The 25602-nt window shown below is 41.6% G+C and overlaps 1 protein-coding gene across 1 annotated transcript; it reads left to right on the top strand.

Annotated features, from left to right (window-relative positions):
- The first annotated feature begins 16576 nt into the window (after positions 1-16576).
- Positions 16577-24087, top strand: MMP1 (matrix metallopeptidase 1). Its single transcript, XM_053562826.1, has 10 exons — positions 16577-16734; positions 17227-17471; positions 17566-17714; positions 17908-18033; positions 18724-18879; positions 19016-19133; positions 20767-20900; positions 22260-22422; positions 22927-23030; positions 23507-24087. The coding sequence occupies exons 1-10, from the start codon at positions 16636-16638 to the stop codon at positions 23614-23616; spliced, it is 1404 nt and encodes a 467-aa protein (XP_053418801.1). The 5' UTR covers positions 16577-16635; the 3' UTR covers positions 23617-24087.
- The last annotated feature ends 1515 nt before the right edge of the window (positions 24088-25602 follow it).

Genomic DNA, 25602 nt, shown 5'->3' with positions numbered 1-25602 from the left:
ATTCCTCCGGGAATCATATTTATTTTACATTATAGATAATCATTTAGTGTCAAATTTAGTGTATTGAATGAAACATTCTTATCAAGACACTTGAACTATAGCTCCAATAGTTTGGTTTCTGGTGAAATAAAAACACATGAAAATTTAGGAGCTCAGTTTCTTCATCTCCAATGTAAGAAGGAGAAAGTAGATGGTTTTGGAGACTTTCCACTCTAAGATAAATTAAATGCATTGAGCAGCTATTCTATGGCAAGCATGATGTTTGTTGCATTTGAAGACTTAATTACTCCTAAACCATCATGGAAAATCTTAATATTATTTCCTTTATAAGGTGACAAAACAGAATATTAGAAAGGTTGACATGCCCAAGATTATAGTTTTACTCCAAATTTTACACAAAAATCATATTCTATTTCTGTGTTATGTCTGATAATTCTACATTTGCAATCAAGCCACTTGGAATATTAGTCAATGGAAATACATAAAATTTTTAACACAGGTATACAGAAAGTATTTTGGATAATATCCTAAGGAAAAAATTTCTCTTTTTAGTTAATGAAAATGCTAAATACAGACTAGGAAAAATGAGCTGCATGTCTGTGAATTCCTCTGTTTACCTTTTATTACTATGTAGTAGCTGATCACAGGACAGTCTTAAAGGTCAAAAGATAGTAATTGCAACATGTAGTCATTCAATTTACAATGTACTTGTCGGTTCAATTGTGTCATAAATAAATGGGCATGGCACTATTATTTCCTTTTTTCAGATAACATCTAAGATTCTCAGAAGTGATTCAAATGTGCCACTCAGTTCCAAATTCTGCACTTTGCCTATCGCATCCTTTGAAGGGTACTGGGAAGAAGATCCCCTATGCCTCCCCTCGCCACCTGCAATATAACTCACAAGACGTCCTCACTCGCTACAGCTAGAAAGCCGCTGCCTTGCGCATAAAGCACTGATGTTGGAGTGTGAGCATTGACTTTGGAATCTCTACTCTGCCACCTACTGGGGCTTTGGAGAAGGCAATGCCTGAATTTGGGTTTCCTCACTTACACTAAGGCTCCAGCTCTAAGAGATCTGGCCTCCCTGTGCCCTCGTCACAACCACCACTCTGGGAGTTTCCAGGGAGCTTGGAGTAGAGCACGGGGTCTTTGAGTTGTCAGACCAAGAAGTTCACTGTCTGTCAATCACCAGGAGGGTAGATGAGGGATCAACAGTTTTACTTTTATTTACAGAAAAGCCAGAAATTCCATAGAGTAGCAGGGCTATCCCCTCAGAACTGTTCTGCCTTTGTCTTTTTTCTTTGTTGCTTTTTATTTTTACAGTAAAAGTAAATAGAAGCAATGTTACTATTTACCTTAGCATATGTCAAATGGATTTTTATAGGTTATAAAACCACGTATCTTTTTATTTTAAAGTGCTTACAGTTTTAAGGTATTTTTTACTTTAAATTTATAGTTAGTTAACATTTTATTGGTTGTATAGCGTGTCTTGGGTCTTTGGTATCATGGTGTCTAGTACCTTAACTTATCTATAATAATAGGCCTTGGAAGTGAATACATAATCTTCAGGTGTCAGTACACAGGCCTAACCAGTAGTGCCCTGCATGAAATGGTTATTTAGGTGAACCGTGGCTGGTAGCATTTATGCTTCGTGAGTACTGCCCGAATGTTCCTTTTTCCAGTGTCAAGAAATTTATCCCTCTTTCATGATTCCCCAAAACCTTTTTCCTTTCCCCTCCTAGTTGAAGGCACATGAGTTCTTCAAATGAGCTCAGGCTTTCCCAAAAGTTAGAAAGAAATATTGCCTGCAGGTAGCTTTTGATTGCAGTCCTGACGACACCCCTAAGACTAGGGAATGCATGGCTCTTGGCGAGGTCAGGGAAAAATTTACAGGAAAATTATGATTTTATATGACATGTACTGTCTATAGGATGATATATTCTTTTTCAGGCACTGTGTTAACTATACATACGTATACAGTTGTAAAGATATGTATATTTACAGATAGTGAGTCGAGAAGATGCACATATGTATGTAAAGAAGTAAAATATGGAGGCCGGCACCTGTGGCTCAATGGAGTAGGGCACCAGCCCCATATGCCAGAGGTGGCGGGTTCAAACCCAGCCCCAGCCAAAAACTGCAAAAAAAAAAAAAAAGAAGTAAAATACGGAACACACACTGGTCCCTTTATACACAGAGACTGTGCTACCTCCCCACCCCCTGTAAACAAGTATGTGGGTTTGCTTTCACAACCCTTTTTTTTGAGACAAAGTCTCACTTTGTCATCTTCAGTAGAGTGCTGTGGCGTCACAGCTCACAGCAACCTCAAACTCTTGGGCTTAAGCAATTCTCTTGCCTCAGCCTCCCAAGTAACTGGGACTACAGGTGCCCACCACAACACCCGGCTATTTTTTGGTTGTAGTTATTGTTGTTTGGCAGGCCCGAGCCAGGTTCGAACCCGCCAGCCCTGGTGTGTGTGGCTGGTGCCCTAGCCGCTGAGCTACAGGTGCCAAGCCTGCTTTCATAACCTTGACAGCAGGGCCCTTAGAGAACTGAGGGAACACTTTGGGGGACCTGAGAGGGTTCTGTAGCCTCAAGCTGAGCCCCCCAAATCAGGGAAGAAAACAAACAGAAACTTTAGTGGTTAGGTTTTAGGCTAGCGCCTTCTGAGGGGTTCTGGCTGTAATCTTCTGCGACTTCTCTAGGAACCATTGTACCTGATTCATCTCGTGTATACACAGTTTTCTCATTCCTCCACAGCTGTTTATTTCTGAAAGCCATGTGGCCTGGAAACCAAGGCCAGGGAGGAGAAGCAGGCTGTGCCTAACAGAAGGGGAATGCCTTTTTCAGCTGACAGAACCACACCAGGTCCAGGCTGCCACAGAACCCAGGAGGAGGTGGCAGGCAACAGCCATCTCTGCACTGTACATCACGTTGCATTTAGTTGCTAGAGCACAAAAAATGATGAATGATTTTTCGCACAATAAAGCAAAAAGTCTAACTCTTCTGTAGCACTTACTCTGCTGTTCTGTGCCAGCTACTGTTGTCATTGCATATAATTTTTATGGAAAATGTTATCATCTTACCCCAGTTTTGAAGGCCTTGAAATAGGAAAGCAGAAGTTGATGTCCTTTTCAACTGAAATCTAAGCTTAAATTCTTTTATGAGTCATTTTAGAGATCGGTCTTCTTTCTGAAGTGGGATGAATCTTCAAAATTCTCCACAACATAGTTCATGTTCTCAGCCTTGTGCCAAATCCCCAAGAATACTCATTCGCGTTTTGCTGTGCAGATTGGCTCCATAGCCGTTCACTCCCATTAGCTCCCTAGTACCCCACACAGCACTATCTCAGACAGGCGTCTAACCACACAGAGCCTTTAAGTCCTTCTCCACTTACCAGTCCAAGACTGTCCAGCCCATATCACTGATGCCAACAAGACATGTTATCAGTGCTGCATACCCGACCTAAAAGAGGCGTGCTTAGATGAGGAGTAAAAAAGGGACTTTCGGGGTGGCCACTGTGGCTCAAAGGAGTAGGGTGCCAGCCCCATATACCAGAGGTGGCCGGTTCAAACCTGGCCCCGGCCAAAAATTACAAAAAAAAAAAAAAAAAAAAAAGGGACTTTGGTTAAATTTGTTAATATAATATATAAATGTCTGGCCATGAGTAGATTTCTGCATAAATTTTCCGGAAAGCACACACCTGCACTTTGGATCTTATTTTCTCTATTGTTTTCCATAATAATCTTTGAGCTATACACCCCCAATAAACATCCAGGTGCATAATGGAAATTGCACCTAAAATTTAAATTTTAAAATTTTTAATTTATTTCAATAGATTTAAAAGATACAAGTCTTTTTTTGTTATACTGATGAATTGTATAGCCGTGAAGTCTGGGCTTTCAGCATACCTGTCACTTGAATAGTGCACATTGTACAGTACAATCGGTAATTTGTCATCCCTCCTCCCCCTCCTAACCTCCCCCTTCTGAGACTCCAAAGTTCCTTATTCCTCTCTGTGTGACTTTGCATGCCTATAGCTCAATTCCCACTTGTGAGAACAAGGCAGTGTTTGGATTGTTGTTCCTGAGTTAACTTCACTTAGCATAATGGCCTCCAGTTACTTCCAAGTTTCTGCAAAAGACATTATTTCGTTTATTATTATTAGCATTGCATGAGGTCAGACAATTAAGTTTACAAACGCATCCCAGAAAAAGTGCTACAAGGTATGTAGCACTTCAATGGACTTTTTCCAAGATGAGTTTGCAAACTTAATTGTCAGACCACATAGGATGACAGCTCTGGTGGACTGAATATCACTATGGCACCATCAAAGTTCTCCCCTGGGGAAGTTATGCACCCACATCATCAGCTAGTCCTCCCTTCAATGGACTTTTTCCAGAATGAGTTTGCAAACTTAATTGTCAGACCGCATAGGATGACAGCTCTGGTGGCCATTCCAGAAAAAGAGTTCCCAAATTGCTTTGAATATATATTTTGCATTTGAAACACCACATTTTCTTCATCCACTCATTGGTCGATGGGCACTTAGGTTGATTCCGTATCTTTGCAATTGTGAATTGTGCTGTGATAAACATATAAGTGGAGGTGTCTTTTTGATAGAATGACTTCCTTTCCTTTGGGTAGATAACCAGAAGTGGGATTTCTGGGTTGAATAGTAGGTCTTCTTTTAGTGGTCTGAGAAATCTCCATACAGTTTTCCATAGAAGTTATTTTAATTTACATTCCCACCAATGTATAAGTGTTCTCTTTCACTGCATCTGTGATGACATCTATTCCTTTTTTCTTTTTTAATAATGGCCACTTTGACAGGAGTAAGCTAGTATCTCATTGTGGTTTTAATTTGTATCTCTTTGATGATTAGTAATATTGAGCATTTTTTCATATTTTTTTTGCCATTTGTTTCTCTTCTTTTGAAAAATGCTCATGTCTTTGCTCACTTTTAAATGGGGCTATTTGTTTTTTTCTTACTGATTTGTTTGAATTCCTTATAGATTCTGGATATTACTCTTTTATCAGATGTATAGTTTGTGAATATTTTCTCCCACTCTGTAGGTTGTCTATTCACTATGTTGATTATTTCTTTTGCTAAATAGCAGAAGCTATTTAGTTTAATTGTCTCATTTACTTATTTTTGTTTTTGTGGTATTAGCTTTTGAGATCTAGTCATAAATTCTTCATCTTAACCAATGTCAAGAATAATTTTTCTTAGGTTTGCACCTAGAATTTTTATGGAATCATATTTTACATTTAAGTCTTTAACCCATCTTGAGTTAGTTTTTATTTGTGATAAGAGATAGGGATCCTTTTCATTCTTCTGCACGTGGCTATCTAATTTTCCCAGCACTATTTACTGAATAGGGTGTTCTTTCCCTGTGTATGTTTATGTCTGCTTAGTTGAAGGTCGGTTGGTTGTATGTATTTTTATTTCTAGATTCTCTGTCTTGTTCAGCCGATCTCTGTATCTGCTTTTAAACCTGTCCTATGCTATTTTGCTTACTGTAGACTTGTAGAATAATTTGAAGACAGGTAACGTGATGCCTCCAGATTTGTTCTTTTTACTTAGGATTGCTTTTACTATTCAGGCTCTTTTTTGATTCCATATGAAATTTAAGATTGCTTTTTCTAAATCTGTGAAAAATGATATTGGTATTTTGATAGGAATTGCATTGAATCTGTAGCTTATTTTGGGCAATATGGACATTTTAACAATATTGAGTCTTCCGACCCATGAGCATGAGATGTTTTTCCATTTGTTTGTGTCATCTATGATTTCTTTTATCAATGTTAGGTAGTTCTCTTTGTAGACATCTTTCACCTCATTGCTTGAGTATACTGCTAGGTGGTTTTTGTTTGTTTGTAATTTTTTTTTTTTTTGTAGCTATTGGAAATAGGATTGGGTTCATTTGTTTCTCAGCTTGGTTGTTATTAGCAATAGAAATTCTACTTACTTTTGTACATTGATTTTGGAACTTGAGAATCCAGGTTATTGAATTCATTTATAAATTCTAGCAACCTTGGAGGAGTCCTTAATGTTTTCTCGGTATAAGGTCATATCATCAGCAAACAGGAATAGTTTGATCTCCTCTTTTCCAGCCATTCATTCTCTTGCCTGATTACTCTGGTAAGGACCGGCAGCATTATGTTGAATAGAAGTGGTGGAAGTTGACCCATCCTGTCTTGTTCCAATTCTTAGGGGGAATGCTTTCAATTTTTCCCCATTCAGTACCATATTGGCTATGGGTCTGTCATACATGACTTTTAGTGAGGGTTTTTATCATGAAGAGGTACTGGATTTAATTGAATTTTTCTGCATCTATTAAAATGATCATAAGGCTTTTCTTTTTAATTCCATTTATGTGGTGAATCACATTTATTGATTTGCATATGTTGAAGCCTCTTTGCATCCTGGGTGTGAACTGCCATGATTGTGATGGATTGATTACCTTTCAATGTGCTTTTGGATTCAGATTGCTAGTGTTCTGTTAAGGATTTATGCACCTCTGTTCATCTACACCTAAAATGTTAACAGCTACTTGGAGAAATGATAACTTATACAATAATTAGGTGTTGCAACCCCTATGGCCTTGGTCCCAGTCTCCGCATGAAGGAACCAGGTGTGACACAGATTAGAAGTACAATCTTGCAGGACGTGGGCTAACCTTAAGTGCAGGGCAGCCCTGAGCCCCCTCCTCAATGGCTATTTATTAAGATTACACACAACAGGTGTGGAGAGTTAAGGTAATTACACATGAGGGCTGCATGCGTAAGGATTGCCAGTAAGGATTGCCGCATGCTCTTTTCTCACGTGTTCTTTCCCCACAACCCCCTTGAAGAAGTACTGAGCATCCATGTTTCACACATGCTTACTAGTGAGCATCTTATCTCATTCCGGAACACTGAGTTACTTGGGGGATTGCCCCCAAATCACAAAACATCTCTAGGCTTCCAGGAGACTGTCCTGTTCTCAGCGTTTCCTTTTAATGTGATAAGAATCAGTAACTGTCCTTGTAAGCATGGTGTCCATTCCTCTACATATTCCCCATTTTTGTTTAAGACATTTTTGGGTAGGATAAGGGAAAAAATAGCCATTGTTCCTTTCAATAGTTCTTCTCATTGAGCAGCTCTTCTTCTTGCTAGGCAAAACAACAAGAGGGCACATATAGTAATTAACAGAATTATACCAGTAGTGCCAGTGAGGGCCTTCACAGAAGAAAAAAGAGAGAAGTCAGTGACACTATTGGAAATGCTTTTTAATTTCAGTTCCTGTGACAGATTGCAATTATTTAATAAAGGTTTCAGGTTTATGTTGTAAATCTATCCAAAGAGATGTTATGTTGTTCCAGCCAGGCTAGGCACAGGGGGAGACATGCCTCCTCCATCCCAAACAATATGGGAATGGTTGGCTATGGTAGTTGTTCTTACAAAAACCAATGCATTTCTCCACCTAACTGTTTGTCTTGGGCCAATCCATGGGGTCTCCAATCAATAACGCTTCCATAGGAAGTATTAACTAATGCCCGGGGTTTCTTGCCTCTGCCCGTTGTCCATTGCGCCCATTATAAATGGGTAGCAATAGGCATAGTGCAGATTGGAATGTTAGTTAGGGGAGGGGTAGTGTCATACCCTTTCCAAGTTGAAGTCTGGAGGAGCAGCATGGTTTTTATTTGTTTGTTTTTAATACTATTATGTATAAGAGAAAATCATGCAGTGGGAATGGATGGACCTGAGCCAGGGTGCTTGCGGCCACAGGCGTGCATCCCCATGTGTGCACCCATGTGAGAGCCAGGACAAACCCTTGCGTTGAGGGCTATGTTAGCATTTTTAACTGTGAGACTATTCAACCAGTCTTCCAAGTGTTTAATCTGAGCTGCCATAATGGACAATGGGGTATTTTCTTGCTTATTCATGTCTGTATCACATACTTCCTCCCCCGAGGAAGGGCCAGAAAAGCCTTCATATGCTCCTGGTTCCCACTGAGCCTCTCACTATTCTCCTCACTTTCAAATTCTGCTCGAACATACTCTTCTTCCTCAGTTGCTAATTCTCGTGACTCCCCAAACAGGAAGTTGCCCATTATGTTCTTTAAATATCTTTGCTTATTATTTATCAAAGGCCCCACTTATTCCAAGTGGAGTTCCTTTGTTTCTAGTATGGCCAAAGGTCCTGCATTCTCTGAGTGGAGTTTCCCTTTGGGACTTCTGTCTGCTGTCTACCAAAGTCTTCACTTACTTCCAAGTGTCCTTTGTCCCCTTTGGTCTGCGTTCCCAGTGTCCTATTATATCCTACAGTATCCTGCTGTCTGAACAAGATTTTGAAACCCCTACAGCCTTGGACTCGGTTTCTGCATGAAGGAACCAGGCATGACACAGATTGAAGTACAAGCTTACAGGATGCGGGCTAAACTTAAGTGCAGGGCAGCCCTGAGCCCCCTCCTCAATGGCTATTTATTAAGGTTATGCACAACAGGTGTGGAGAGTTAAGGTAATGACATTCGAGGGCTGCATGCCTAAGGATTGCCAGTAAGAATTGCCACGTGCTCTTTCCTCCTGTGTTCTTTCCCCACAACCCTCATGAAGAACTACTAAGCATCAGCATCCATGTTTCACACATGCTTACTAGGGAGTGACCCATCTTATCTCATTCCAGAACACTGAGTTACTTGGGGGATTGCCCCCAAGTCACAAAACGTCTCTAGGCTTGCCAGGAGACTGTCCTGTTCTCAGCATTTCCTTTTAATGTGATAAGAATTAGTAACTGTCCTTGTAAGCATGGTGTCCATTCCTCTACAATTAAGCTGCATCCTTTCATGTGAAAATTAACTTCCGAGAGCAAAATTGGTGTGTGATTATTTTTGCAATTCCTAACATGTAACCTGACACCTTGTAGATGAGACCTGCTTACTAAGTGGGAGTGAATTAAGTCTATATGTGTTTAAATTATTTATACAAAAGTCAGAGGAATACTTAACTAATATGTTGTTGACTACACACACTATGGCAATCTGACAAATATAATTTCTTTGGGAGTTCAGTCTGGGTCCTTAGGTTTAACTGGGTCACAGCACACACAAGGCTGAGGCCTTGCAAAATGAAAGAATTCTTACTGAAAGAAGGGACATTTACTCTCAAAAGTACTAATGTGCCACTTTTCCTATTCTATTGAATTTAACCTCTTATTTCCATGTTGAGCATATTTGTGCAAAGCAAGCCAGTAAGCCCTGGAGATTGGGCAGAGACACACAGACACACAACACCAGCCTTCTCTTCAACAAATTACCTCCAATAGGAGAGCAAAGTCCAGATATGGGAAAATAGGAAAAAGACTTTCAGAAAATATAATGCTCTATGAAAATTTAAAGTAGAATTATCTCATAAAAGGAGAATAGAAAAAAAATGTTGTCAATGAAGTAACATTAAACTCAAACTTATAAAATGAGTAGAATTGTATTAAGTAGAAAGAGAGGGGAATAGAAGTAGGCAAAGGCAGGGAAATGGGGTGCAGTGAGCATTTAAGAAACGATGTAATTGGTTTATTTGGAAGAGGGTCGGGAAGTGGGAATGGAAACTGGCAAGTCATTTTCAGACCTGAGCACAGAAAGTCTTGAGTGTTGCCATTAGTTTGTATGTGCTTTTCCGCTGGACACTGGAAATGCTGATGTCATTTTATCCATAAAAATATTTACAGATGTTTTTTGTGCCCTCACTGTGTGTCAATCATTGTATTGTCATATTTTACAGATAATGTTTCAGTCTCAGAACAGATATCTATGGCAGGTATTAGAAGAGAAAATCAAAAAGGTTGGGTTTTAGGTCATTTAGCATATTTGGCAGAGTTGGGATTGGACCCCAGGATGCTAGTTTAGAAAGCTGTGTGGTAGCTAAGGAGTAGTAAAGTGAGGATCGAAAGTCCTGGTTTAAAAGGAAAGGACGCCAGACATATCCGGGTGGAGGGCTGTTAGTGGCACTGGAAACTATGAGATATATTCAGGGAAAATACTAGGTCCCCCCCCCCAGTTAGGATGGCGTTTTTGTGGGCATGTTGGTTGAAGTTATGGAAGTAGATGAGAATGTCTTGGAAAAATAGTGATCAGAAATTAAAGATGAGAGTGGCCCTGTGACTTAGTCTATAGGGCGCCGGCCCCAGGTACAGAGCGTGGCGGGTTCAAACCCAGCCCAGGCCAAACTGCAACAACAACAACAAGAACAACAAAATAGCTGGGTGTTGTGGCGGGTGCCTGTAGTCCCAGCTACTCAGGAGGCTGAGGCAGGAGAATCGCCTAAACCCAGACGTTGGAGGTTGCTGTGAGCTGTGATGCCACAGCACTCTACTGAGGGTGATAAAGTGAGACTCTGTCTCTACAAAAAAGAAGAGAAAAAGAAATTAAAGATGAGGACTCAGAACAGGACCTTAGTAAATTCAGGAGGAAGGGAAAAGAAGAAATGTCACAAAGGAGAGGAAAGACGTATGGGAAGAAAAAGCAAAGCCCTGAAACTCCCAAGCTAGGAAAAGAGGGCTTCCCAAGACTGAGCATCAACTGCTAAAAAGGATGGATGAGAAAGTAAACTGAAGAGAAGGCACTTGCTGTTTTCAAATGTGGGAGTGAGTAGTAACATGGGAGAATGCAGTGTGAGCAGGTCAAGTCCAGGTCAAGTTTAAGGTGAAGTAATAATATTGATGGTGGAGAGAAGGGAGATACTCAAGAAGTAGCAGGTTGTGACAATACTTAGCACTATGATCATCCATTCTTTCTCAGGGCAGCCGTTCTCACAGGATGAAGGCAAAGATCTGTGCCGGGGGAAAAAACGCGTGGAAGGGAGTCTTGAAATCACAGGTGAAGATGTCGGATTACGCAAAGAGAGATTGCAGTCTCATTGGAGGTTTCCTTGATAATTTTCTGCTAGAACTAAAAAATGCATCCCAATGTCAAGTACAAAAAGGTGTCTCTGTCTTTATAGTTTAAATGTTGGTGTTAAAAGTGGAATCACCTGGTTTTGCAGCCAAACACCTATTTTTAAGATTCTGTCTCTAACCCTTGCTAGTGGGAAAACCTGGAAAGCTGTACAGTTTCTTCATCTATGAACTAGAAATAATAGTATTTTCCCTAACTATTCCACAGAACTATTGTAAGGATAACATAGTCACGTATATCAATGATAGATAGAGCCAAGGCAAACATTAAATTTGATTTCTTTCGCCTAGCAATCCCAAGTGTTGACTCATTCAAGGTAAATGAGCTGACAAGTTCCCCTCTCATTGTAGAGAATTATAGCTGAGGTCTGAGTAATTAGGAGAAAGTTAAAAGAGCTGGATGTTTGGCTTAGAGAACATTCCACTTTGTCAAAAATACAGAAAATTTCTGCAACAACAGAATATAATTTGAAATCTAAATCATAGAATGAAAGGTCTGGAGCCAGCACGTGTATCGACATCAGAGACCAGGTCATGGATTGGACACATGATCAGAATCTCATAGGGATGCCCTAAGCTCCCTCATATATCTCAAATACATACACATATGTGAGGGCTGGGAAAGAAGGATTTGGACAGGTCTCAGACAAGCTATGGCGCAAGCAGGACCCAGCCCCCCCCACACACACCCAGGGCCCTTGGTTTGCACTTCCTTAAAGAGGAGCTGCAGCTACAAAAGTCTGTTTCAAGAATGTGCTTCCTACGAGCACTTTTCAGAGTGTTTAACAGACTATGTAGATGAGACTATATTACTGACAAATTAATAAAGTGCTCAAAATAATCAGACACTAAGCAATGATTGTAGCATGGCTTACAAATCACCAAAAAAAAGTGCTGTGCTTCATTTAAAATGCCCAGTCAGGAGATATACCCAGATTCTTTCTATGATAACTTAAATAATTTTAGTCTTAAGAGAGTAAAAGACTGAGAAACCTAATCATGGGCACAAAACTTTTTTCAGACAACTGAGCCTAATGAGAAATAGTTCATTTAAGTTTCATTCATTCATTCAACCATCGTTTATGAACACTTAGTAAGCTGGGGTGGTTAGTACAAATGACAATTTTGGGAAGTTTGAGGAGGGAAATAGGAGTGATTGGGTGATAGCGTGAAGGGGAAGATTCTTTCAGGCCTGAGGCACAGGGTGGTGGCTTGGGGACATTGGTGTGGACATGAGGGAAATAATGTGATGCTCCTTGTGTCTCCAGATACTTTCTTTCCATCAGAGAAGCAAGATCTCTAAACCCACTGTGTGTGTGTGTGTGTGTGTGAGAGAGAGAGAGAGAGAGGTCGGGCGTGACAGGAGTCACACAGACCTGTGCTCACCAAGTGACTGCCACTTAACTACCGTGTGACGCAGGACTCAGTGTTGATGGGTCAATCATTTCTACCCAAAGTGTAGCCTTGATGACTGAGGCCCAGGCGTCTGTTAAGAGCCTGGCCAGCAGGGGTTATCCCTAAGCCGCCATGTGGCCATATGTAGGATGAATATAGAGAGTGAGACAGTTTTTACCCCACATGTTACTTCTAAAACAAAACAAAACAGTATTGAATAGTTAAAGTTTCTGGCTAAAGGCTATTTCAAGACTTGTAATAGAAAAAAATAGAAAAAAAATCCGAATGCAATTAGAAGAGGCTGATTTTCAAGTATTAAAAAATGAAGCAAGATTGTCATTTCAATATTGAACTTAATAAGGAAAAATACAAAAATATTTGAGGGCTTCGTCAGAGCAGTCAGCATGAAACAACTAAGGCAACCATGGAAATCATTTGCCTGCCTGGAAACAATTAGGCGTCCGTCAACTCTGCCACACTCATGAGAGCCCTCGTAAGCCTGGTATTCTGCCAGGGCATAGGGGTAGAAGGATTTCCACAAAATCACATTCTAAAGGGAATTATGGGGGGAGATGTTTCCACAGGAAAAAAAATCATCTGGATGTTAAAGGGAAAATACAAATTTAAAATGTTTTGAGCTTCTTGGAAACTATGCTAATTCCAGTCCTTGTTAGGATATGATGGGATTTCATCCCCAGCTTTCTGTTCTAGATTTTTTGTTTTCTTTTTTAGTCTCAAATAAATCATACACTAGCACTAAACCAGAAGTCACATGTATTATATTAGTTGTTCTTCTGTGAACACCTAACTGGAAATTTCAAAATTCGGGACCGTGTGAATCCATGCGGCTGGCTGCTTAACCATAACTTAATTTAAAATTCTATGTTATTTTGGGAAGAAATTTAACAAAAAGCTGTTCTAAGCAACCAGTTTCCAATCCACGTGAGCAACCCTGAATGAAACACTGTGAGTGCTCAGAGTAAGGGCTCTGGACTCAGACCAGGAAACCAGGGTGGACTTTGCTAGAGAGGGCAGGAAAATGTGGGTGGAACTCTGGGGCCACATTTCCAACTTCCATCAGAGAACCTCTGCTTCCCTATGGTTTGCAAATTGGCTTCCCGAAAGGGATTTTGTTTAAGCAAAGGATACGGTCATTTACCAAAATTTGAAATCTTCTAAACTGTGAGATATACAGACTCCTGCCAGATGGGACATTTTATGACACTCTTCCAGGGTGACAGTTTGTGCAATTTCTTGCACAATCCCAGATGGTCACAATGCTGCTCTCCTGAGTTGAGCTACGGACCCTCTTTTCCCAGGCCTCAGTGGGGCTGGGGGTATAAACTTTCACACTGGTCAGATTCCCTAACAGTCAGAGTGTGTTTTCTACCCCTTGACTTTTAAAACATATAGTCTATGTTCAGTCCCCAGTCCCCATGTCTAGACAGGTACCAGACGGGTCCTCACAGCAGGAGATGAGCTGGGGGGTGAGCAAGCAAAGCTTTCTCCGCATTTCTAGCCTCTGCCCATTGCTTGCCTTTCCACCTGACCTCTGCCTCCTATCAGATAAGCGACAGCAGTGGAGTGTCCTAGAGCTCGGGTCCGACTGTAAGCTGCACATACGAGAGATACAGATCGCACACTCCTTTTGAGAATCTTACGGTTGATAATCTGAGGTGGAGATGTCCTGTGCTCGAATATTCCCGAAATCTTCCCCTCCACCCCTGATCAGTGGAAAAATTGTCTTCCATGAAACTGGTTCCCGGTGCCCAAAAAGTTGGGACCTCTGATCTAATATAGAGATCCCCTTTCACTGTTGGCCTCTCCTGTGCTGAAGTCACTTCACTTGGGAGTGTTTTCAGTCTCCATACCTTGCCTGTGAAGAGAAGATTTCATTTTGTGAGAATTTCTTACCCTCGTGAACTCACATATTACTCCACTTAGACAAGGAAGTTGTGGTTAGATGATTAGAGAGGAAATGAATTCTTTCAAATCAATTCAAGATATATTGGAGAATTATTTATGAATAAATTATTGTCTTTGGTGTGGCGAGGAAAGCAGTAACCCATGAGATGAGACAGTCCTGGGAAGCAGACCTGACACCGGGGAAGGTGACAAGGGGCGGAAGGCAGGCGGGTGCTTCTCGCTTTGTGTGTCAGGTAAACACTTCCAGGGAAGGAGGTGGGGTGTGAGGAGTGGGAAGGACAGAGACAGAGCTCCTGTCCCCCGCAGCGGCAGGGGTGGCCCTACTGGCACCTAAGACAATTTTATGTGCAACATAAATACAGCAATGAATACCTTTCATCACATGGTCATGCAGTTCATGTATTTATTTTAATGTGCAGATGCTAAATAATAAATATATATAGAGAGAGACAGAGTCTCACTTTGTCACACTTGGTAGGGTGCTGTGGCATCACAGTTCACAGCATCTCAAACTCTTGGGCTGAAGTGGTTCTCTTGCCTCAGCCTCCGGAGTAGCTGGGACTATAGGCACCTGCAGCAATGTCCGGCTATTTTTAGAGACAAGGTCTTGCTCTGGCTCAGGCTGGTCTCAAATTTGTGAGCTCAGGCAATCCACCCACCTCGGCTTCCCAAGTGCTGGAATTACAGGCATGAGCCACCGCACCTGGTCCTAAATAATATTTTTGAATGAATGCATGCAGATATGAAAGAATTAATAAATGATGGCATCGGGGCCGGGAATGGCCAGGTCTCCGGCCCGGCTTATCCAGTGTCCAGACCCGGACCACTGTGCTACCTTGCTCGGGAACAATTACCCTTAGGTGCCTGAGGGCTATTTGCCTTAGCAGAAGGGAGAGAGAGAGAAACAGTCTTTGAGGGAGAAAAGCAGTCTTCATAAGAGAATGGATCTTAGCAGTCTTTCATAGAGAAACGCCGGGCAGATGCCCTGTGGGCAGGAGAAGTGACAGAGTCCAAGTGAGCAGTCGGTGACCGCCTCTCCCGCAGCTTCTTATAGCCGTGATCTCTTGGCTACTTGCACTCCAGGTGTAGAGACTGCCCGTCACTGCTGCTGTCCTCTGGAGAGCTCGCATGTTAGGAGAGCCGCATCCCTTCCCCAGGCCCTTATCACCAAGGTGTTATGTTACCAAGCTGTTACAGGTGTTTCTTATAATCACTGAGTGTTTCCAAGCTTAGCATTCGCTTCTCCTTTCCTTGAAGCTTATGGTCTGCTGCATGATGGCCAGCCCCAAACAGCAAAGAAGTGCTTATATTAAGGGGGACAAGGATGATTAAAAATAAGACCCCAGAGTCATGCTGGGCCTCCTGCTCCCTTGGTACATTCTGGGAGCTTTCAGAGAAGGATCCTATCTGTCTCATGGTGATAATGGGCAGCGTCTACACCAAGCAGGGAGTTATGTCATAGCCCACTTGTAGACAAGGGGTCTTCTCAGGCAAGACTCTCAAATCTTAAGCCTGAATAAGACCAAGGGAGCCAAAGTGCCACTGCCATAGCATACCAGGCTGCATAGCAAAGGGAGAAGGGAATCTCAGAGAACCCCAGAGAGACACCACAGAGTGAGTGTGTGCAGAGCTGAGCGGTGGTCAGAGCGGGTGCTGAATAACCCACCCTCGGTCCTAGGAGCAACGGATGTGCAGAAACCTGGAGCTCTTTAAGACCAGCAGAATCAAATAGCAAACCCCATTTTTCAAAAAGCCCTGGAGTGCTCTGTAAGCTGTACGGAGCAAGGGCCTTTCTCACATAGGATAGAAACGAATGGGAGAAAATCATGTTTACACGGTGGAGCATGTCTCCCTCACACACATCCTGTTTGGTATTAATCATGAGATTGCAACACCAAGCAAACCCAAATAATCTGCTTGGAGTCACCGTTTTTGATGATTGCTCAGGCTATTCACTGCTAATCATGAGGATATTATAAACCATGACTCAAGGAGAGGGGAGGGAGCCGTGGGGGGAGGGAGGGCAATTGGTGGGACCTCACCTGCTGTGTACATTGCAGGCGTACATGTCAAATATATTAATAGTAGAGTATCAATGTCTAAAGACAATTGAATAACTGAGGGGAATGAAATGTTGACCAGTTTGATGTGAACATACTAGATTATATAGAGAGTCAGGTCATTGAACCCCATAAATGCAGGAATGTACACAGTTATGATCTAATAAAAAAAAAAATACCATGACTCAGATAGCCTCCAGCTTTCTGGGAGGGCAAGTACTCTCTATATAAAGAGGGAACTTCCCAGCAGAGACATTGGAGCAGCAGACAGGCAGGAGCTATCAGTGGTCTCACCTTGAGAAGGAAGACGGAGGCCAGCATGCCCAGCTTCCTGCTGCTGCTGCTGCTCTGGGGCCTGGGGTCCCACGCCTTCCCAGCAATTCCAGAACCCCAAGAGCAAGATGTGGAGATAGTTCAGGTAAATGCTACATTACTTGTGCCTGTAATGCAAGTCTTTAGTTTGCATTTTTTTCCACAATAATATAAGTTTATTTAAGGATAGATCTCCCACAGAGGGAATATTTTTGTCAGGAAGAGCACCCTCCCAACAAATTTATCTAGCCCTACGGAGACTGCCCCGTTGCAGATGGAGGTGAGAGGCAACCGAAGGAACAGTATGCACACATTTCATGCTACGAATTGAAGCTTTGCAACAGTTGGAAAATCCTGCTCCACCAATCTTACTTTACTATGAATTCCTCACAGTGAGAACTTCATAGTAACAATGGCAGAGATATTTCAACTCTGAAATTGCGTTTTTACACAAATGATAAGAGTAAGATGGATCATGAAATCTAGACACAAGCTTTAAAAGTAGGTATCTGTCTAGGCAAAAACTTGATGCCATTAATTTTTTGAAAAATGAGAAAGATTTCCCATTTGGTGTTTCAATGATTTTATCTTTTATTAGAAATATCTGGAAAACTACTATGACCTGAAGAATGATGGGAGTCAAATTGAAAGGAAGAGAAACAGTGGCCCAGTGGTGGAAAAATTGAAGCAAATGCAGGAATTCTTCGGGTTAAAGGTGACTGGGACCCCAGACACTGAGACCCTGAAAGTGATGAAGCAGCCCAGATGTGGGGTGCCCGATGTGGCACGGTTTGCCCTCACCCCGGGGAACCCTCGTTGGGAGCAAACGCATCTGACCTACAGGTAACCCGACTGGGTGCCAGAATGAGAATGCGATTTGCTGTTGGAGCAGTAAGAAGTAAGTTCTGATTGTGTCTCTATTTTATTTCATTTTAAGGATTGAAAATTACACACCAGATTTGCCAAGAGCAGATGTGGATGATGCCATTGAGAAAGCCTTTCGACTCTGGAGTAATGCCTCCCCCCTGACATTCACCAAGGTCTTTCAGGGTCAAGCAGACATCATGATATCCTTTGTCAGGGGAGGTAAGGTGCTCCTGTGACACCAAAGTATTGTCAACTTAACTTCACCTTTGCAGCTAGAATTCCTTGTCTAAGAGGGAAACTATGCCACCTTTGATGGAAGTCCATTGGCCTCTTAACAAAGATAATGCTTGCCCTCCTGGGTTACCCTGAATAACAAGAAAGAGGGATCTTTATTGAATTCTGTTTCTTACAGATCATCAGGATAATTCTCCCTTTGATGGACCTGGAGGGAACCTGGCTCACGCTTTCCAGCCAGGCCCGGGTATTGGAGGGGACACTCATTTTGATGAAGATGAAAGGTGGACCAACAATTTGAGAAGTAAGTCAACCAGTTTTGTTTCTCTCACTTCTCCTACCTCTTCAGAGTTCATTATAATATTGGCTGATTAGCTGAAGGAATGCATTAATAGAAATATGCATTTTTCTATTACCACTCTGAAAATTAACAACATCATAGTGGTGGCAAACAGGCTGCTTTAAAATTTCTATTCTGAAAATGTTGAAAACCTTAATGTTTTGCTTGTGGTCATCTACATTGAACCTTTTTTTATTAGAAGGACACAGCAAAATTGAATAGTTGTAGTAAGCTTATGTGGAAGTTAAGAAAGAGGACAACTTGCTGTATGCCCTAAAAATTCCAGCAGTAAGCACTTACCGGTTTTATGAATAAGAAAAAATATTAAATGTTAATAAAATTTTATTGCTTCTCTGAGAAATCATATGTCCTTTCTAATCATTAAAAAGACTTTCAAATCTGTGCTAGAATTTCAGGCAGCTGACTTTGTCTTTTAATTGTATCAGGCTAATGATAGGGTTTAGACTCTAATTTGTGTCTTATTTATTATTAATAAATGCATGCCTCCTGCCTTTGCAAAAAAATGACATATACATATTTCAAAAAGTCACTGACAAACTATGACTATTAGTTCTTGTAGATTATTTTTTAATTAAGAGTTTCAAATCTGAATGGATTTCAAATAATTGCAAGTGAGTTTATTGGCCCTTTTAGATTACAATTTGTATCGCGTTGCGGCTCATGAATTGGGGCATTCCCTTGGACTCTCTCATTCTACTGACATCGGGGCTTTGATGTACCCCACCTACGCATTCAGTGGTGAGGTTGAGCTAGCTCAGGACGACATCGATGGCATCCAAGCCATATATGGTGAGTATGAAGAAAAAGCCATGAGCAATGGCCTCCGGGTCTTAACATCTGTTTCAAAGAAATTTAAGTAGATGACCTTCACTGTTTGTCCAGTTTTCCTAAGCAAAACTAACTCCAGGTCTTTTATTTTGTTTAGGACCTTCCCAAAATCCCATCCAGCCAATAGGCCCACAGACTCCACAAGTGTGTGATAGTAAGCTAACCTTTGATGCTGTAACCACGATTCGGGGGGAAGTGATGTTCTTTAAAGACAGGTGAGGCATTGTTTTCTCTGTAATCTGTGTTTGTAACAACAACATTCACTACTACCCCGTTTCTCCGAAAATAAGACATCCTCCGAAAATAAGACCTACTTACAGGAAAGATAAGACGTCCCCTGAAAACAAGACCTAGCGCATCTTTGGGAGCACACCTTAAAATAAGACACTGTCTTATTTTCGGGGAAACAGGGTATGTGTCACTATTATCCTTCATGTGCTATTATCTTATTTTTTTTACATCTATAAATATACGGCAGCAATTGCTTGCATTTGTATAACATAAGGTATTTACAACAACTTTTTTCCCCCACATATATTAAGTCATCTGATTCTCATAAAATATCACTGAAGTAGAAAACTCAATAAGAATAATCTGATTAACAGATCACTAAAGTGAGGCAGAGAGAAGGAAAGAGGCCTTTGGGGACACAGAGGTCACTGGTGACAGAGCAGTTTCGGTCTTCTTCCCCCCTACTTTGAGATTCTTTTTATTACGCAACTCTTTATGATAAGAAGTATGTTAGGACTTTGTGAGAAGAAATCAGTTCTTTTCACAGTACCGTCATGCCAGCGAGGGCTGCAGAGCCACCTTTTAAGCATCACCCCTGTCATTCTGGAAAAAAGATGGCTCTCCCAATGTATAAAGAAAAAGCCTCCTGGTCTCCTTAGGAGACTGAAGTGCCCTTAGTCTCCTCAGCTTCCATTTCTCATCTCTGACATGGGAGTAACACTGTCTTGTAGGGCTTTTTCGATGAGGTCTGATGCAGGTAATGGGCCTGCAGTGTTGTGAGGACACACTAAATACAGGATGTCGGTGTTTTGTTCCAGCCAGGAAGGTGCTGCAGCTGGCTCCTAAAGGCTCGCTAAGAACAACTGTTCAATTTTAAAGAATTTTGCAAATTGGTTATGAACCACAGCCATTATTAAAATTTAACTCATATAGGGTGGTGCCTGTTGCTCAGTCAGTAGGGTGCCGGCCCCATATACTGAGGGTGGTGAGTTCAAACCCAGCCCCAGCCAAACTGCAAAACAAAAAAATAAAAAATAACCCCCCCTCCAAAATTTTAACTCATATAAACAAAATTATATTAAAATCAAAGGTAATAAAAATAATCAAAATTCATCATTTCATAATTATTTTTACTACATTTTACTATTTATGTTCCTGAGGTTATCTGTGCCTATTTTATTGTGTGCTGTATAATGGCACTCTACTGTGACTGTTGGGACCTGCCATAATGTAAACAGTAGAACCTCTGTAAGTTGACTGCTCAGAGGACGGTAACAAACCAGTCAACATACGGAGGTGGTCAGCATAAGGCAGTACGCCTCCTGTACTGATGCACACATGTGGTGCATGTCCTGTCTGGGAAAATTAGGTCAACTTAAGGAGGTGGTCAGTGGAGGGAGGTGGTCAGTTGGGGGGGGGGTCTACTGTATTTCAGCTGAGGGAAACAAGCAAACACAACAAACCAGGCCTTGTCCCCACCTCTATCCCCACCCATCATAGAGCCGGCTGTTAAACCTTTACCCGCATACTGCTAGTGTCAGCAACAAGGAGCTGGACACCAGCCAGAGGTCGCTGGAGGTTAGCCATGGTGACCTTTGCTTTTTTTGGTCCAATCAGGTTCTATATGCGCACAAATCCCTTCTACCCGGAAGTTGAGCTCAATTTCATTTCTGTGTTCTGGCCACAATTGCCAAGTGGACTTGAAGCTGCTTATGAAGTTGTTGATAGAGATGAAATCCGGTTTTTCAAAGGTAATGCTTCCACTTATTTTTCACTTTTTGTATTAATTAATTTTTTAATTCACTTTTGGTCTGAGTCATAGGGTACTAGCCCCCTGCTGTCCAGAGACTCTTGAAAATCTAACAGTCTCACCAACCAAATAGATAAAAGTCCATCAGCTTAACTAAAAATGACAGAGTATATTTCTGAGTCATTTTAAGTGAAAAGCAAATGACCAGGAGTGGAAATGCTCTGGCATGTTTATGGATCTAAACTTATGGAAGTCTTTTCTATGCAAACTGTGTAGGTATTTAACTCCCACCCACCACCACCACCACCACATTCCTAGAGGTACTCAGGAGGAAAATTCGAAACTTGGCCCAATACTAAAGAGGATGGAACAGAAAAATTTTGTTTGGGTGGTTTGCTAGAGCATATCTTAATATAATACAAAGCACCCTCTTGAGATCTGGGGAGGCCCCCACTGGGCAGACGATAGAGGTGCTGCAGTCTTGCTGTGAGGGCGTGACCCTCACACCAGGACATTGGCACCGCCCTGCAGTATGTCACAAAGACAGAATCTCAGGTCCCACTCCAGACCTTTGACAGAATCTGAATTTTATCACATTTCCTAGGAAATTTATAGGCACATCAAAGTCCTGAATTACTGTCAATGAAATGGGACAAACTTCATTGATTCTATCAGAATGAAAAACAATCCAATGACCAGCTCCTGGCTTTGAAGACACTTCCAAACTCAAGTACTGTTGCAAATAGTATTTGATATAATACAGACAAAAGGCTTGACCCAGCCATACACTTAAGGCAAAGAATCAAATGCAGTCCAGATAAGCAAAATACTTTGAAATAACATTTAAATCATGAAATCAAATACGATGTTAGATACAAAATGTTTCTAATTCCTTTTTCATAATGGGTAGATAAGCAAATTCGTGTATCTTAGTTAATTGCAATGACTTGAATCCAGGGTTGCAAGTCATTACATGTTGTAGGTCTTTACAGCAACATCTAATGACTTTTGGGATCCCATTGGTCTATAGGTCTGCAGCCCATGAGCAACCTGAAGAAGTGAAGTTCTGAGATTAGATGACAAGCTCTTTAGTCATTTGAACATCTGGCTTTAGAAAGAAGCTCTCAGTCCCCCTAAACTAGTCATTCTCAAAGCTTGCTGCAGATTAGAATCACCTAGGAAGCTTCAAAAACTAGTCTCATTTAATTGGTCTAGAATAGGATCCAGGCATTGGTATTTTTTAAAATCTCACTAGCCAGGGCACTATTCTACATGTAAAACTGAGCACTTAGCTGGAAATCCACCTGCCATCTGTTAGAACCGTGAGTGAGTATTTTCATCACTGTTTCTTGATTGGCAGGTAATAAGTACTGGGCTGTTCGGGGACAGGATGTGCTGCACGGATACCCCAAGGACATCTCCAGCTCCTTCGGCTTCCCTAGAACTGTGAAGCATGTCGATGCCGCTGTTTCTGAGGAAGAGACTGGAAAAACATACTTCTTTGTCGCCAACAAATACTGGAGGTAAAGACTGCAGAAAATGTTAGGACACCAGTTCTTTCCACATAGAAAGTTTGGACCATTTCAAAATGAGTCTCCAACCACCTTGGCCCACATGCTCTCTGGTAAAGACTAGAGCCAGGCTGTCAAGGGGGCCTGCTGACCAATTATCATCACACAGGCCTGAGCTGGGAACCCAGAGAGCATGTGGGGCTAGATTTTAAAAAGATATAAGAATGCGGCTATTCATTTTCACAGAGCTACTTCAACCAAAGGAACTTATCTTTCGTAGTATTTCACCTTACTAAATGGCAGTGTGGAATGCACTGGAGAATTAGAGCTTGCATTTCAGAGGGACCCCATAAAACTTTCAGTCTATCCAACATTCTATCTCAACTCATCCGCTTTCCATTTTACAAAAGATCTATTCCTGATGATGTGTTTCCTGTCATGATTTTTTAAAATGATTTTTTAAATCTTTGCATGTTTAGCAAAAGATTCTGACACTTCTAATGCTTCTCTGACCAGGTATGATGAAAATAAACAATCCATGGACACAGGTTATCCCAAAATGATAGCACATGACTTTCCAGGAATTGGCCACAAAGTTGATGCTGTTTTCAAGAAAGATGGTAAGTGGGTTGGGCATGGCGGCTCACTCCTGTAATCATATGCTCCGGGAGGCCAAGCTGGGATGGTCCCTTGAGCTCAAGAGTTTGAGACTGGTCTGGGTATGAGTGAGACCCTATCTCAGCTAAAAATAGAAAAACTAGCCGGGTCCAGTGGTGGATGCCTGTAATTCCACCTACTCAGGAGGCTGAGGCAGGAGGATCCCTGGAACCCAGGATTATGAGATTGTTGTGAGCTAAGCTGACACCACAGCACTCTAGCCTGGGTGACAGAGTGAGACTGTCTCAAAAAAAAAAAAGATAGTAAGTGATTATATATGTATTTCCCACACTCTGTTGCTATGGTAATAGCATCAGTATTAGTTGGAACAGCAAATGTCAAAACTATTTGCGCTAATAAATGAACTGGTTTCTTAAGGATCACATAAATTAAACCTAGAAACAACTTGTATAATGTAGTAATTGTCTTTTATTTCTAGAATTCTTCTATTTCTTTCATGGAACAAGACAATACAAATTTGACCTGAAAACAAAGAGAATTTTGACTCTCCTGAAAGCCAACAGCTGGTTCAACTGCAGAAAACACTGATCACCAGTACTAAGTTGAATGGAAAAATATATTTCATGAGCCCAAGAAAGATGTTTTCCTGAAAAGCCATACATTTTTCAGTATTTTTGAACCTCTAGAACCACTGATACACAGAACTATTAAGTATAACCTTATTTATACCTCATTCTGCATGTGTTTTTTACAATTTAGAATGTTGCATTTTATATACTGTTACAATTTAGTGCCACAAAGGATAAGTAAATAAAGGTCAAGCCCAGGGCTTATAGATTCATACAGGCAAGTGTTGCAAAGAAGATTTTTTCCAGAGTGTAAGAGTCCATCCTTGACCCTGGAGAGCAGCAGCCTCAGCAATGAATAGCTCTTTTCAAGAGAGAAAAAGGCAAGAGACTTGAGTCTTCACCAGAGGAAAAGTGGCTCAAGAGCGCACAAACAGTCACCAGCCTGATATGCAAGTGGCAGCTCTTTTTACACTAAATAAAGTGTTTTATGACTGGATCAAAGCCATCCTTGTCTCTACTGTTTCCATACATTTTCCATTATGTTTATTATGTTGTAATTTTCTGCTTATTCAGCCACACTTACAGATTAATTTTCAGATTTGCAGAAGAGAATAGACAATGTACAAAATTACAAAAAAATTCAAACATTCTCAATTCTCATGGAACTTACACCATATACAGCGGGGAAATCTACTTCCCTTTTCCCATATAAGGATTTCAGGTTTGGTTTTAGGTCAAATCAGCGACGACATGGTAGAGTTCTAAGCGTGTGTCCCTTTTCTTCTGAGCATGTGGGAGGGCCATTGTCCCAGGGCCCAGCTCCTCCAGGCTGCACAGAGGGCGTGGGTGACCAGGGGTACGGCATTTGGTATTTTGGACAGTGGCTTGTGTGAAAGTGACAAATATCACTTCCAGACAAAAACACATGACTGCTGGTGCAAATATCTTCAGTTCTCTAGTCCCTGCTGTGGTGTGGTCCTCAAATGGAAGAAGCTAGAATTGCTAGAGTACCACCCCCCAAATCACCCCAAATCTCAGTACACTGTGCTGAAGTAAGAAATATACTTTCACTGCGTAGGCCACTAAGCATTTAGGCTTGGTGAGGCCGCATCGCCGCGTTTGCCGGCATTACCTGCTTTATCATGACTGATTTGGGAGGAAGCTCATGCAGCGGGTGTCCTACAGGCAGCTTCTGAGCCCCACAGATTTTATTAGGAGTTCAAAGGGTGCCCAGAGTGGGGGAGCACTTTCCGAGAAGGTAGACCCCCTGGAGGATACAGCCCTCATAATTCTCAGGCAGTTCTCAACTCCAGATTTGGGAAAGCAATGCATCTTCTCCTTTGACCAAATAAATCTCTCTTCTCTCTCTCCAAAATAAACTTTTCATATTAAAGTATAGCATGAATACAGAAAAATGCACAAATTATAAATGTTCACATCAATGAATTATCACAAAATGAGCAAGCCCACACCATTCTCACCTAGGTTAAGAAATAGAACGTTACCAACTCCACAGCAGCCCCCTTGAGGCTGTCTCGACCCTGCTCGACTCCGTCTCACATTGGTTCACTAGAAGGGGAGCCTAAAATAGGGATTCCTTGGTGGGGTTGGTGGGAGCAGGATGCTCTCAGGAGGAGAGGAGTGACGGACATGTGAGAACAAAGCTAAAGAGCATGGTCTCAGATGAAGATGCTCTGACCTCACAAGCAAAGCTATGGAGCAAAAACCTGAAGCAGACAGTCTGTAAGGGCCTCAAAGACCCCTCGGGATTGAGAAGAACACCCAATCAAACGCAGAGCCGGTCCTTGATGCAAAAGCAGGAGGAATTTATTCGAGTGCAGCACCCGGACGGACTGGTTTACAAGAGTCCGCCGCGGTTTGGGGTTTCAGGCCCCTTTTAAAGGAACAAACCAACCGCATAGTCCACGCGCAGGTGGGGCAGTTATCCAACTGTCTGTGGATAGTTGAGTCATCTTAGTGAGGGAGGGGTTGGCCTAGTTCTAAT

This window comes from Nycticebus coucang, chromosome 14 (assembly GCF_027406575.1).
Source record: "Nycticebus coucang isolate mNycCou1 chromosome 14, mNycCou1.pri, whole genome shotgun sequence".
In the NCBI taxonomy this organism is placed as follows: Eukaryota; Metazoa; Chordata; class Mammalia; order Primates; family Lorisidae; genus Nycticebus; species Nycticebus coucang.
The sequence above is the reverse complement of the archived record's forward strand: the minus strand, read 5'-3'. Positions and strand labels throughout refer to the sequence as shown.

Bases quoted from the DNA above. Each gene is read 5' to 3' on its own strand.
- MMP1 (XM_053562826.1), top strand. From the start codon at position 16,636: ATGCCCAGCTTCCTGCTGCTGCTGCTGCTCTGGGGCCTGGGGTCCCAC. The intron at 17,472-17,565 runs GTAACCCGACTG...TTTCATTTTAAG, and splicing joins CAAACGCATCTGACCTACAG to GATTGAAAATTACACACCAG. The intron at 17,715-17,907 runs GTAAGGTGCTCC...TGTTTCTTACAG, and splicing joins GATATCCTTTGTCAGGGGAG to ATCATCAGGATAATTCTCCC.